Genomic DNA, 15,917 nt, shown 5'->3' on the forward strand with positions numbered 1-15,917 from the left:
GCTTAGCTTCCTGCTTGTAGTCATAATGTAAAGCACCGTTCTGCACTCCTTTCTCTCTTAAAGGTTTTTATGTGCCCCTGTGTGTTTATGTGTGTTTTAGATGGAGACATTGATACAAGCACAGCCTTGGTGCTATGTGGAGATGGAGGATCACATTACCCTGAGTGCTACCGTTCCGCATCAGTGGATGTAAGAGGAGGTCGCCACAATATAGCCTCCTATTGTAGCAGTCCCCCTGTGATCACTCGTGGCTCAGTGGACGTGGGGGTCTTTGGGATCCCAGTTGGGCTGCAGCAGTATCGAGCCTCCATCAAACCCCTGATGGGCTACGGGGAAAGCATGGAACGCCATACCAACCCTGTTCACAGGTAGACTGACTTCCTTGTGCCCAGTTCAGAGAAGCCCTTCCATAGAAATCCTAGGTGTGCTGAAGCAGGGACACATCTTATACATGCAGGGCAGTGTACCTTGAGGACCAGGGTTGAAAAATACTGCCATAAACATATGGTCCAATTGCTGATGAACCTCCTATTAGAGACCCAAGAGGACTTTCTCCAGATAAATCAAACAGTTCCACAACAGAAGCTGGGTACCCTGATCACACCTACAGTGCTGTAAAAAGGTATTAAGTAATTTGCAGATTTAACATTGATGAACGTTTCCACAAGTGGGAAAGGTTGGCTCCAAGAGTACATTGATGACTTTTCCATGAAGTCACATAGGAACGCAGAAATAATCTAAAGCTTTGTAGGACTCACTAAAAATAGACAATAGGCAAAAATAGCCAACATACAGTACTTCAAATTTCCTTTAATAATTTACTTGTGCTGGAAAGCCCTTTATTGTGCATGACTTGAAACAATTCTGAAAGGGGCCAAAATCTCTCCAGTGATGTTAAAGACTCATTAGCAGCTCTCACAAACACTAAGGGTGGAACAACCAGTTATTGAATTAGATGGCAATTACTTTTCACATAGGGCCAAGTTGGTTTGGATAGCTTTTTTCCATTAATAAATACAATCATAATTTGAAAACACAATTTTTGGATTTACTCAAGTTATCCTTTTTAAAACTGAAGTTTGATGATCTGAAAGCTGTAAACAGCCATCTGTCAGGGGGAAAATACTTTTTCACAGCTCTGTGGCTTGATCTTAGGTGTCAGAAACTCAACATTTGACAAGCTTCTTATTCTGTTCACATGATTGGTGGAGCAGATCACAACCATGTAGGTGTAAATGTTGTAATTAATATGTGTGATGTGTAAGGTGCTGATACAGTGTGAAAAAAGACATTAGCCAAGCAGACACACACAAAACATCTAAATAAAGTTGTCTCTCATGACTTGGCTGACAGAGCAAGTTTAACCTGGATTAATCCCAGTAAACCTCTGGTACCTTCTAGCTTCCACACTTGAAACTTGCCAAGAGTCTGAACAGGACTTTTTTAGAACATCTCTGATGTAATCTCTCTTTACTTTAAAAGAAAAACAGATAATGAAGTTACAGGGGTTGGACAATGAAACTGAAACACCTGTCATTTTAGTGTGGGAGGTTTCATGGCTAAATTGGACCAGCCTGGTAACCAGTCTTCATTGATTGCACATTGCACCAGTAAGAGCAGAGTGTGAAGGTTCAATTAGCAGGGTAAGAGCACAGTTTTGCTCAAAATATTGAAATGCACACAACATTATGGGTGACATACCAGAGTTCAAAAGAGGACAAATTGTTGGTGCACGTCTTGCTGGCGCATCTGTGACCAAGACAGCAAGTCTTTGTGATGTATCAAGAGCCACGGTATCCAGGGTAATGTCAGCATACCACCAAGAAGGACGAACCACATCCAACAGGATTAACTGTGGACGCAAGAGGAAGCTGTCTGAAAGGGATGTTCGGGTGCTAACCCGGATTGTATCCAAAAAACATAAAACCACGGCTGCCCAAATCACGGCAGAATTAAATGTGCACCTCAACTCTCCTGTTTCCACCAGAACTGTCCGTCGGGAGCTCCACAGGGTCAATATACACGGCCGGGCTGCTATAGCCAAACCTTTGGTCACTCATGCCAATGCCAAACGTCGGTTTCAATGGTGCAAGGAGCACAAATCTTGGGCTGTGGACTACCGAACCATTCTTCAGGACCATGTGCATCCAATGGTTCAAACATTGTATCCTGAAGGCAGTGCCATGTATCAGGATGACAATGCACCAATACACACAGCAAGACTGGTGAAAAATTGGTTTGATGAACATGAAAGTGAAGTTGAACATCTCCCATGGCCTGCACAGTCACCAGATCTAAATATTATTGAGCCACTTTGGGGTGTTTTGGAGGAGCGAGTCAGGAAACGTTTTCCTCCACCAGTATCACGTAGTGACCTGGCCACTATCCTGCAAGAAGAATGGCTTAAAATCCCTCTGACCACTGTGCAGGACTTGTATATGTCATTCCCAAGACGAATTGACGCTGTATTGGCCGCAAAAGGAGGCCCTACACCATACTAATAATTTATTGTGGTCTAAAACCAGGTGTTTCAGTTTCATTGTCCAACCCCTGTAGCTGGATTTGTTAGGATGTTCAGATTCCAACTGGGGACTGTCTGCCATGAGAACAGTGTACTGGAAATTTGTGTCTGAATCTATCTAATATTTATTTATTTATTTTTGACCCATTCAGGCAAAAGAGCAGGAAGTATGGAAACAATCACATTCATCCACTAGGAATCAACAGCCCACCTCCTTCTCCTCACAGAAGAAATGAAGTCAGGATGTTCAATGAACAGGTGATTAGAGGTCCAAGCCAAGATCACAACAGCAGTGGGCTCAGAGTGGAGGTAATCGGCAAAAGAGGCTCATCATCTTCCACCTCATCAGTATTTTGTGACAGTCCTCTGGAACAACCTGAAACACTGTTTACGGCCCATATGACAGCCTGTAATACCCAAAGGTGAGCTAAAACCTGATGTTATCATTGGATACATATGCAGAGTCTGAGTTGGCAACTACCCCCAAATTATTATTTTGTGTTAACTGGCCCATATGTGTCAATCTGTACAGATGAGGCCTTGAAGGCAGATTTACTAAGGTTTGAATTTAGGCTTTTTAACCAGCATCTATCAGCCCATATACACAAATGATGACAAATCATGTTTTCTTTAAACACTACAATAGAGTTTTTTAAGTTACAATACTGACATAAATCAGTCATGCTAAACTAAGACAATTGACTACTAAAAATCGTCGTATTTCCAACAACAAACACATCAAAGGATTTCCTAAATGGATGGTAAAACTTGAAACAGATACAGCTCTGCTGCAAGCAAACATTTGTGATTGAGATCTTTGTAGGGAACTTGAGGCTTGCAATGGCTTTTTGGAAGGCATTACTCATCCTCACTGTGGGAGCCAGTTGATTCAAGGAGAAAGGGATCACTGGTCTCTCCGCTACCAAGCAGCTGGGCCTAAAAAATGAAGGGCAGCGCTTCCTTTCTCTCAGTGGGGGCAGAATCCAAAGAGACAGGTGTGAACACAGACCCTTCTATCCAGGTAACTGGAAGTGTGCCTTCTCATTAAACAAGAGGCCCCACAAGAAATGTCCAAATTTCATTTCAAAGGTCTGGTTTCCACCTTCAACCACGTGATTTTTTAACAGCACAAGGTACACCCAAGAGGGGTCACCCTCACCCCTAGTCAGTTACTGGACAAACAGAGAGACACGTACAATAGCTGTGCATTAACCTTCTCACATGTATACCCACATATTTACATGAAACATGAAATTGAATTTAATTTTATTTAATTGACCACAGATGCATGTCTCTGGACAGTAGGAGGAAGAGTTTTCAGAGAAAATGAATGTATGCAAGAAAAGGGCCAAATTAAGATTTGAACCAGCAGTCTTCTCACTCTGTTGCAATGGTGCTAAATATCTACGCCACCATGCAAACTACCATGAAATAATATTGGTATCATATGCTTACAATGAATTTTGTTTTGTTTAAATTATGAAGACATTTCCTGAAGAAAATGTCAACACAGGGCCAAATATATTGCATAAAAATCTTCAAATATGGTGCAGCATCACTGTAGCCTTAACAAACATACAAGTTAGTCCTGTCATATTCTAATGCATTTCAGTGCTATCCCTGGTGCTAGCATTTGTGCTAGCATTGTATTTCCTGATAATGGTACTTTGAATCCTTGGCCAACAACCTCCTTAACTGTATTTAGCAGTACCATGATTGCAGGCTGTAAATAGAAAAACTGTTTAGCCTAACATGGGTTTGTTTTTTTACAGTGAGAGAATGAAAGCCATGGAGGAGCAGATAGCCAGTTTAGCAGGACTGGTGCACCATGCTCTGTCCATGGGATCAGATGTTGTTGGACCAAAGGAAGCTATCAGGTTTGTAATATCGATTGCATCTGCAGTAACAATTTATCACTATGTACTAGTTTATATAATGAAGACATTTTTATTTATAAATAGGGATTTCACAGAGTAAATATAATGTATATATTTTGAATTAACTTTTGTCAAATTTCATTGAATATTTCTAAAACATTGTGTGAATTTGTGTTTTCTAGTCAGAATGCAGAACACAAACTCGCCAATAATGGTGAGTTATTTTTAAATACACCTGATACCTAAGGCACATTTGTTTTGTTCAGAACATGCTGAAAATTTGGAAATCTTCTTTCTTGATTTCCAGAGGCAGTATTTGACTCAGAGATTCCTGATGCTTTGACTGAAAGCGTCAGCTCCACCCCTCTTGCCCTCCAGGCCCCTTCCTTTAATGGCCGGCTGCGACAGAATTTGATGTTTGTGAAGAGAGATATTTGTGAACTGCGACTGCAGCTTTGCCAACTTAAGTGTTTACAGGTACTAAACTAAACATTTCAATGCTGTATTGTGAATTATTTCAGCTATTGATTTAAATCTACACATATCATTTGTTATCTGTCTTATTCATTTTTTTGCATCACATTCAACATGTGAGAAATGTATGGAGGGTTGTGAGTTCTTTCATTACCATCCATAAAAACATGTTTAGTGCCAATGCAACAGATAACAGAATAACACAGAAATAACAATGGCATTAAATAGAACATAACATTTTCAGCTTGTGTCGAAGTTATTTTATGTTATTTTCGAACCAGATACTTTTATTATGCTACACTGGTGACCTTGGTAATATTACAGCTCTACCAGTGCAGTGGTAAACTTTGGATAAGGGCACAATACCAAACTGAATCCTGAATTCCACTTTTCTTTTTATGAAGTCCAGAATTCATTATTATTTATTTGTTTATTATCAAAACCTGCAATAGAAATAAAGATGAAGTTTGACATCTTGTATACATTGCCAGACTGGGACTAAAAAACAGCTCTGGACTTTCTCTTAACTAGGACCGCTATCTGCATGTGTAAAACCCCAAACACGGTTGTCCTGATATCAACATTCACTATAATGCCAAAAGAATGTTTTCCCCCCTCAAAAACAATACATTCAAGTGTGCCATACCTTTCCATTGCTACAGGTCTATAAACTCCAGCACCAAGAAATGCAGATATTTTGTGAAAGATCGGGTTGCTCTCAGGAGCTCAGTGAATTCCACCTTAGTACTGTGATAGGATGCCACCTCTGCAGTCCTGAACTTTCCTCACTACTAACTATTCCATAACATTTGCATGTTACTTTCTATAAAACAATTAGCTTAGTTTATTAAATAACTTTAGTGTCATGTTGTGATTTTCCTTACACTCAGACTGACAAATGACAAAACAATTAAATAATTTATACAACCCAGCTGTGGTTAAAATGTTTTATTTTTATTTTTAACACTGATCCTTAAAATAGCCGCATCTATGTTAAGTGTCAGTCCCCTTATAACCACTCACAGAAATAGAAAAAAAGACAAAGGGAGAAAAAAAACAGTCATCAGACATAAAACTACGTCAAAGTGATTTTCTCTGCCCAAATGTCTGATTAAACATGGAGCTTTATTTGGCCCATTGCCAGTCTAACTACTATATTTTAGTGTTAACAGTAGATAACTGTTACTACTTTCATCAGGCATCATGGGCTTCTGTGTAGCTATAGCAACAAAATGCAATGTTGTGTTTTTAGAATTTTCTTTGAAATTCCTTTGATAGTTAAGATTTTATGCATTATTCTGACAGCACCAAACATATTTTTCAACATCTTCATAACACAAATCCAGTTAACAGCTAGAAGCTGACTGAGAGGGGTCTTACTGTTTTCCCTGTCTGGCTACTTCCTAATATCTGTGGCTCAGATGAAATTCCCTCATCAGATTTGTTTCTACCTGCTGCCAAACCTGCTACTTGTTAACTTCCAGTGGAAGTAGCAAACACTTTGTACATTACAAGTCAGAGATCAGCTTTTAGGGTGACTTTTCTCAGCCTTGCTTGTATGGCTCTGCTTCCACCAGTGCACACACATATACAAACATTATACTGGTTCATGTTCTCTGTCACGCTCGCAGACCTGGGACGCTGTTAAAGGGGTGGTGTTCTCTGTAGCATCCATTTTGTGAACATACAGCATTTAATCTATCTGGAGTTGCTGGGGCTCTAAACAACAATTCTGTTTTGCAATGAAGACACTTTGAGCATCTTCAATAAAATAGAACATTTTCTACCATTTTTGTGAAGTCCCTGAGTCGATATTTGTTGTGAATTGGCACTACATAAATACACCGATATGAAAGGGATATCTGGTTATGGCTGCCAGGCACCGTTTAGTCTAGTTCATTTACACATTGAAGCTACCAGATAGAAAGACATTGCCTGTGTCTTCCAGCTATCCAACCTGGAAAGTGTGAGTTCGATGCTGCGTATGGTAAGTCCCAAGCTGGTGATGTTGATGTGTGAGAAGCTGGCCCAATCAGAGGATGCAGAGTACAGACAGAGAGCTGAGATGGAGGAGGACCGAATCCACTATCTCTCCTCTGAGAAGAAAATCCTTACACAGCTCAGGTAAGTGTGAACTTTCAAGGTTTATTTTTAAAGTTCAACAAGTGGCAGTAATATTGTTCCATACATCTCTTAAAGCTTGTTTCATAGCTTCTTTACTCCACAGCTGAGAAGTTTAATAACAAATAATAAAAAAAAGTCATCAAATCAATTTAGTTTAATTTTACTTAAATTAATGATGTAATTTGGGTGGAAACCAATTATTTACAGACATAAAATAAGTGCAAGCATTTCAGCATTTTAACAGCTTGTTGCAGAAAGCAGTCTGGTGGCTCTCCTGCTGATGTTTTGGTACTATTAGTTTGATAGTAGCAATTTAAGATGTTCATTGAGAGGGTGTGAGGATTCTCTGACAATGATTTAACAGGGAGCCAAGCGAAGCTAAAATAAGAAAAATATGATCTCTCTTATCTCTCTTTTTAATTTTCATCAGAACTCTTACTGCAGATCTGATGCAAGAATGTTATTCATGCATTTTATCAAAGCAACACACAGCTAAGCGTGTTCACTGACATGATGTTCAGTGAACAGGAAGTTGTCTTTCTATTTTTGGTATGATTTCTAAAGGCATTATGTAGCTCTTTCAACATTTGCATGCTTGTTTGGATGAAATGCTTAGTGAAGGAACTGCAGCTGAAATAAAATCATTGGTGACATGCAGAACACAACATGAACAGCACAGCCAGATGTTTAGCCATGCAGAAACTGGGAAAACCCGTATTGTTAAAAATAGAGGCAGAGGCTGGAAGGTGATTTGATTTAGTGTGACATGGACTTCCAGAGACGTCAGAGCTCATTCTGATGTTAGCATGCTACACATTAAGTCTATACCTCGGATGACTTTGCCAACAGAGAGTTAAGACTTACTGAGGACCACAAGTAGGAGTCTTTGGATGAGTGTGATGCAAAATGCCTCTACACACTAAATCAGTTCCCACATCATTAGGAGAAATACCAACACGTCAAGCTAGCACTGGCTTCACTCGTGAACTTTCTGGGAGGGGATGATGGGTGAAGAAAATCTCAGTAAATGTCAGCATCAGTTTGTCTGCATTACTTAATAAATCAGTGCATTTGTTGCTAAAGGTTTAGGCGCACCAAAGCTGCCAGTAGACTTTACATCTTTGTGTATCTTTTCATGGTGCATCATTCTGCACTTTATCCAACCTACTATGCTTTAACATCTCAAAGAAAATCAAAATGAATTGGATTGGTTGTGATGACAGTATGCAGTCTTTGAAGCCACTTATTTTTCAAACATGTTCTTTAAAGATTACCTCTTTCTTCAGGTAGTTTAGCAGTAGGTTGCCCCAGACTACTTCATATCTGTATAGTATCTCAGTAGCAAGGTTTTAGTTGGGTGTTTCAAGCTCATATAATGAATGTCTGTGCTATTGCCAGAAATAGGTACTGACTGGTGATGTACAGTATATTTGTACATACTGTATATGGCTGAATATTTAGTTGAGAAGCCAAGTGGCACTGGTCAGTGTAACCACCTCAGTGTCTGGACTCAAGCTTTATTTCTTTAACAGTGTGTACTGCCCCATCAGGTTAACATGTTCTCATAAATCTTCCTGGAGCCATATCCTTCATGGTTGACAGATGGATCCATGTTGGATGTAGGAAGACTGGATTTTATATAGTATTATGAGTAAACTACTTATTTCTCAATAAACTCTCATTTATAACTGGTTAAGTTGTCCTGTTTCATGTTTATTTTGATCATAGTCTTCCTTTCTAATGGTAGTCAACCTAAACACAAGTTGTTGTTGTGGAGAAAGTACTCCAACGACACAACAGATATAGCAGCAGAAGAATAATTAACAGGAAGTATGCTCGTTACTCCAAAATAAATGTACCAATGTATCCTTGCATGACCCACATCAGCTTTGCAGCACTTTTTAATTTGGTTTTTAAAGCAAAACTGATGCTGCTGTTGAATATCTATTTCACCACCCAACCCAACTGCAGATTGAGAGCAGTAACACCAAGGCATAGTGTTGACTGGTTATATTAAAACGAAACAAGCATTTTAGATGTGTTAAAATTGATATAAAAAAAAAAAAAACCGTTATGTTGCTGTATGTATGTAGAAGTGATTAATCCTTCAAATAAAAGTTCAAAGACACAGATCAGTTTGCTTGTTGCACCATATACAGGTAAAAGGTATGTGTCAGAGAGTCACTTCATTGTTTCAAGAGACAGTCAAGGTCAGTAGTAGTTTAAACACAAAGGGGAAGAGTTATTTCATTGTTATGTGAAACCAAGATCACTAAGAAAACTGTGGAGAAACCTAAAGCTTGTCTCTGCTGCCATCTGCAGTCCAGAAAAGGCCATTACAATGCTGATTTCCCTGCATTAACTTTTGGATGCTTTTTTCTTGATGCAGCGAACTGGAGGACTATGCAGAGTGTTTGGAAAGCTCTTCTTCTCTTCCCGGTCAGCCATCCTTCACTCTCAGAGATGTGGAAGAGGGAGCAGTGAGCCTTCAAAGGCTTGGAGAGGCTCTGGCTGTCCTTAAAGGTCAGTTACTACTGACGCAGACATCACTGGAAGTAACCCTGTCCTTTTGGCCAACAGACCAGTGCTTAGGATTTAAAGTCAACCATGGCATAGCCAGAGGTCATGCTACTTATGGCGGTTAAGACAGACTAAAAACAGACACCATGCGACTGTGGCTCAGTAGGAAGAGTAGTCGTCTTGCAATCAGAAGATTGTGGGTTTGATTCCAGCTTCCTCCTGCCATATGTCGATGTGCCCCTGGGCAAGGCACTTAACCTCAAGTTGCCTACTGATCTGTGTATGAATGTGTGAGCGTTAGTGAGTGCGATTGGGTGAATGTGGCGCTAGTGTAAAGCACTTTGAGCGGTCTGTATGACTGGAAAAGCATTATATAAGTTCAGTCCATTTACCATTTATATATATAAAATACCTTTTTGTTTTACTTCTCCAGTCATATTTGAAATCTCACTAGTGTTTTGTTTTTCTGTCTCTACTGTTTGGCTGCCAGGAGAGTTCCCACTACTGCAGGCAAAAATGCGCTCAGTGCTGAGGCTGGAAGTGGAGGCAGTGCGCTTTCTGAAAGAAGAGCCTCACAAGATGGACTCCATGTTGACAAGGGTCAAAGCCCTGACTGAAACTCTTAGTTCTCTCCACAGGTATTCAGCAACTTAATCTGTGGTAAATTTCATCTGTTCTGAAAAAAACTTGAGTTTTCCCTTTTTTGTCATTGATTTAAACAGATGTGTGTCGGATTCTACGCCCTCAACCAGATTCGCACAAGTGGAGCCTCTAAAAATCCAAAACCAGGGAAAAGCAACAACTCAGAGCCCACAAAGTTCACCCAAACTACAGCCTCGGTACCCAGTCAAAGACTCCCTTCTTACCCCGCTTCCCTCTATGAGCCAGGCTGAAGTCAGTTCAGTTGCCTCAGCTTCCCCCATCATTGCCTGCAAAACGAAGAGGACAGCAACCTTCAATCACCACAACAGCTTTCCAACAATCAGTCATGGACTAGACTCACCCACTGTGGCCAAGGTATCATAGATAATATGGGCCTGCACTGCTAATAATGTTGCTGGTAAAACATCTACACATTTTACATTCTTTTTACATTCTAATTTACCCTTTGTGGGTTTTTTTTACCAAGGCAGCATAATCCAAGTAAAGACTGAATCAGTTTTTGTTAATGGTTTGCTTAACCTGGAAAACAAAAAAGCAATTACATTAACAAACAAACAATAAACAACCAACCAAAGAACAAACAAATTAACAAAATGATAGAGAGGTGCAAAAGATAGTAAATGTTGAGGATATGCTAATGGTGAGAGTCTGTGGCTGCCATTTCTGCTCCAAACGCTTGCCTGGTGATTAGTCTACTGACTGTGCCTACCCCTTAGAAATAGGGTTTTATTTTTTGTTGTGATTGCAGTTTGAAAAGTTATTATTAACAATGTTAACCTTCCCAAAAACATCTACTCTTTTCATCTCTATAGTGACTCAGGGTGTAAGGGTTATGATTATTGATTAATGAATATTTATCAAAAAATTATCATTAAAATCATAATTCTGAAAAATAATTTTCTTAACCAAAAATAATTTCTTACGAATAGAAATCTGAGATGTCCTCTGGTTTTGTGCTTATGGGCTCAAAGCACTTCATAATTACAATTGGTTAATTACCATTAATAATTGATCATTATTAACCAAATCATGCTAAATGTCACTGTTTAATCAAGCGCTCCACCAAACGATGGGGAAACTTTGACCTTATTTTGACAGATAATATATATGTGAACATTTATTGAAACCACATAGCAATACAAATACTATTCTGGTCCTAAAATCTACACCTTACTTAATACAGAAAGGGAGATGTTTTATGGACAAAATGTGCAATTTGGGTTTACTTGGAAAGTGGAGCCCTCCTGGTGTCCTGATGCGTCTCAGCTGATCGCCCCCAAATCTCGAACAAAGGGTCATAAAACTCTTGAGACGGGAACTCGGTGGAAAGACTCCAGTAATAAAAGTGGAACAAAGGAGTGGTCAGGCGAAGTCCAGACCGTAGTTGCTTTGAATGGAAAAACTTTTAAAAGTCCAACTTCTAACTCCTGGCTGATTTAGGATCAGACGGACAAAAACATACACACACACCTTGCTGATCGCATTCGCGCTCCGTGATTCAGCAACACTGGCACAGCAAATCAAACAGCTCAGCATAAAATATTTCAATCAGTGTTGCATGCAACACGTTGATACTACTGGTGATTCTAAATCACTTTAACTATGCCTCATCCTGCCCAGACCTCTAAATGCACCTATCCGGTTTAATATAAAAAAGAACAAAATTACCTCGACACTGATTTCTTCTCTTCACTGGTTAAGGATGGGTGAAGAAGAAAAATGGGAGGGGGACTAGAGTGTCAAGCATCCATGATCAACTCAAAAACGGTAAACTTCTCATCCGTCCAAAACAGGGAAAATATGAGGAACCGCTGAAGTTGACTGAATGAACAAGGAGGAAAACTCATCTCCTTGGATACAAACCTCTGTGGATTTTCACCTGGTTTTCACCCGGTCTTAGATTGGTTATGAAACTTCTGACCTTCTTGTATCAGACAGAATTCCAGCTTTCAAGCTCTTCCGGGAATGGACATATGGAGGAAAGTTAACTCGCCTGCGAGTTAATGTCGCTCCGTTGTGTTGTCCCGTGAGACGCGCTGGAAATGGCGGCAAAAACTTTGTTTCTTCAGTTTTTTATAGCTCCGGCTTCAATGGCTGTGTGGGATGAGTCCACCATCATCTTCACAGTTCTAAGCTTCAGGTGATACTGTCTGCAGACTAGTCTTTGTCCTGGTTCAGACGAGTGACAGTGGTGTCATCGGCAAACTTAAAGCGTTTCAAAGACAAAGTGAGGATTGCAGATCACAGAACAAGAAACCTGTCTCATCACAGAGGGAGACGTTTCGGTGCTGAATAGATTGTTGGGCAGGTTGTCGTCTGGGTCGGAGGGATTGAGCTGAATAGTAAGATTGCCATCCATGGTGTGTATGAGTCAACACTGGAGAAAAACAAAAGCACTGTCTGTTTTTTGAAAGAACGTGACAGACTGGGTGAAATGGGTGTAAGTAGACTACGCGTAATTAGAGGTGTGGTTGAGGTGAGGCCCTGCTCCGGAACATGTTATCAATAACTTTGTTTTGCAGGACAAACCAGTCCAGTTTGCTGCTAGTTATGTACACTTTAGATTTGATGTGTGTACTTGTAAGGGTTATGATTATTGATTATAAATATTTATCAAAAACTATAATTAAAAATCATAATTAAAAGGAATTTCTAACCAAAAAAATTATTTCTTACAGGTGGTGTTATTATTGGGCTCACTGCACTTACTTTTATTATTATTATCATTAATAATTGATCATTATTAACCAAAACCACGCCAAATGTCACAGTGTTATCAACCGTTTTACCAAATGGTGGGAAACAGTAACCTTCTCTTGACAGATAATTACTCTTACACAAAATAAACACTAACACTGTCTCTTTAGCTATGTGAAAATGTATTAAACCAATAGTCGTCCTTACAATCAAACTATTCAGGTCCAACAACGTTCACCTAATTAAGCATGACTATTCTACAAAAAGGGGTACGCTACTAAGATGGAGATCAAACCAGCAGTTTATGGACAAATGAGAATAACACCACACTTTGGATTGACTTGGGAAGAAGAGCAGAAACAGTGGGACTCAACGAGTTCCACACAGGCAGCGACCTCGGGAGCAGCTTAGCAGCATACAGTCATAAAATCTCCCAAAGCAGGAACTTCATCAAACACCAAGGGCCATAAACTGTGAAACAATAAGATGAACATGAGGCTCAGTCCGTAGCCTCAGTCTGCTTTAAAAATCGACTTTAACTTTAACTGAGTCAGCGCTCAGTTGGTTAAAACACAGAAAACACTTCAACAGTATTAAACAGCAATCATACGGTTCCGCAGAACTTCAATAAAGTAATGCATGCAACATGCAACTTAAAACACATTAAATGAGTGAGTTAAATGAATGGTGATTCTCAAATCACCCTAACTATCCTACTTTATCCTGCCCCAGCAATTTCTTTTGTACCAATAAAAGGAACAGGATTACTTGGTGTTGTCTTCTCTGAGCAGCAAGTTTCTTATGTAACCATGACAAACTCAGGAATGGTCAACTTCTCCAATTTCAGCAGAAAAAGGGAAAAAATGGGGGGAAATTATGGACCGTTCGCAGTCGACTGGAATAAAACAAAAGAAGACAAACAAATTTGTCTCCTTTGGAAAACCTCTGTGGGTTTTTCTTGATTTGCACATTACAGACACGGCTTTGATCGGTAAAGAAAATCTCCTGGTCTTCTTATCCCAGCAAAATTTCTAGCTCTATCAAGCTTCTCATGAGGTTGGCCATTAATGAAGAATGGAATGAAAACCCGCCTGCAAGCTTTTGTTTCTCCAGAGATTGCCTCCATGCGTAGTAACATTTTGCTACGACTGGAAATGGCAGTTAAAAATGTGTTTCGTCTACTTTTTATAAGCCTTGATGACGTCAGAGCTTCGACACCCATTGCTGTGTTGTTGTTCATTTGGCTCACAACAGAGAGCGCCCCAACATACTTCTCCTGTGTTGGTTCTACGCTGTGTGCTGTGCTGCACCCGTGTATTATTTCAGTGATTTTTTATACGCCCACCATCAGAGACACACACACACACACACACACACACACTCAGAACTAATAACAACTTAGCAAGGCCAATTTGACCTACAATGCATGTCTTTTTAGGATGAAGCCAGGGTGCTGTGAGAAAGCTCATGCATGGGCAGGAAGCCCAGGTTGGGATTTGAACCCAGGACTTTAAGACTCCAAAGCAACAGTGCTAACAACTGCATCACCGTGTGACCCCATCAAATAAATTTGTGTCTCTGTTTTTCAATGTTATATTAGCTTATAATACATTTAAACGATATATGAAAGTTTTTGTTGCTTCTAGGGATTTTAATGGCTGTTCTACATTTTCATGTATCCATGTCTTTCCCTGTTAAGTGTAGGAATAATCATCTCTACTAGCAAACTTTTCAAATCCCTGCTCAAATACGGTTTCAGTTTGGTTTTGCAGCTCTCAAGTTGTTTTATTTGGAGAATCAACCGAATCAACAATGTATTGTTTTGATTTTGACACTGGATATAGTCTGGCTCCATATTTCTTGCAGTTGACAGTCGTCTGGGTACAGTTTACTAGATTTAAAGTTACAAATGATATCAGCAGCTTCAAGCTCTGCAAATTATTTACTCACCAATTCAAAACAGTCTTGTTAAAGTGGTTAATCATCTAAAACATGCCCAACATTATCAGTGTTGGAAACACTTCCAAAACACCACTGCCATTCTCCACCTTACATCCTACTGGTTTCCAGCACATCCTCTTTTACTCACAGAATGTTTGTTTCCAACCAATAACCCAGGATTACCTGGTTCTCCCTCATCTACAGAATACACAGAGACAATCTCCAGAGGGCAGTCTACTTGTAGAGATCAAGAGCATAAACCAGTCTTGGACCAGCAGAGACTCCCAGCTCACGAGTAATGATCACAGTGACACCAAGTCAATACATATTGCCACAGATTCTGTCTGGGTTCTCCAGGAGACGCCACACATTGCATCAAAGTCCACTGTCAACATCTCAGAGAACAAGGAAGTTTGCTGTGACTCTGCCTCAGGAAAGAAATCTCTTAAGGAATCGCCATCAAAGCAATACACACCTGTAGAGCTGACTAATCAAGGTAGGCCTGTAGAACCAATATTTATACAGTAGAACTCCACCTCAAACTGTTCCTCTTCTCATACTTGGATTTTTTTTCTTCTGCTTTTAGTTGCTCAAATGTTTCGGGCAATGCTTTTTTTAGTTTGAAGAACCTTGTCTGTTATGGAGGTACTGAAAGCCTATAGAACAGAATTTATGAGCATTATCTGAAACATCAAACTATCTCGCCAACAGGTTGATTCTCTCCCTCTGTAGAGGAGACAATCCTGAAGTCTGGACGGCAAAATAAACAAGAAAACAGATTACAGACAATAAATTAAGTCCAAATATCATCATTTTTACATATTTTACATGGAACTTGTTTTCAGGGTTATTAATCAAGATAGTAATACTCATCATTTGCATGTACTAAATTAAATATATTGAACAGTGACAAGTGTTATGTATTAATAAATACCAAACACTTTAACATTAATGGCCTAAGATCATTTTGCATGCTGCAACAGACTCAAAAACCTAGAGAGCTGCATTGAGACAGTAAACAAGATATGATTTAAACTTGATTCACTCACAAGATAAGTTTTAAACATTCTAAACTTAACCTAGAAAATTTAAGTTTTATT

General features: G+C 39.5%; 1 protein-coding gene across 1 annotated transcript in view; it reads left to right on the forward strand.

Moving 5' to 3' along the window:
* The window catches only part of si:ch211-207d6.2 (sickle tail protein homolog), a 63,904-nt gene that overhangs the window by 30,972 nt on the left and 17,015 nt on the right, over positions 1–15,917 (forward strand). The window contains exons 5-14 of the mRNA XM_047368961.1: positions 101–368; positions 2,674–2,943; positions 4,294–4,398; positions 4,581–4,612; positions 4,706–4,875; positions 6,821–6,996; positions 9,386–9,519; positions 10,007–10,154; positions 10,239–10,533; positions 15,022–15,313. Of these exons, the coding sequence (XP_047224917.1) occupies positions 101–368; positions 2,674–2,943; positions 4,294–4,398; positions 4,581–4,612; positions 4,706–4,875; positions 6,821–6,996; positions 9,386–9,519; positions 10,007–10,154; positions 10,239–10,533; positions 15,022–15,313 (1,890 nt within the window). The remainder of the gene's footprint in view (positions 1–100; positions 369–2,673; positions 2,944–4,293; positions 4,399–4,580; positions 4,613–4,705; positions 4,876–6,820; positions 6,997–9,385; positions 9,520–10,006; positions 10,155–10,238; positions 10,534–15,021; positions 15,314–15,917) is intronic.

The sequence above is a fragment of the Girardinichthys multiradiatus genome, chromosome 6 (assembly GCF_021462225.1).
Source record: "Girardinichthys multiradiatus isolate DD_20200921_A chromosome 6, DD_fGirMul_XY1, whole genome shotgun sequence".
Taxonomy (NCBI): domain Eukaryota; kingdom Metazoa; phylum Chordata; class Actinopteri; order Cyprinodontiformes; family Goodeidae; genus Girardinichthys; species Girardinichthys multiradiatus.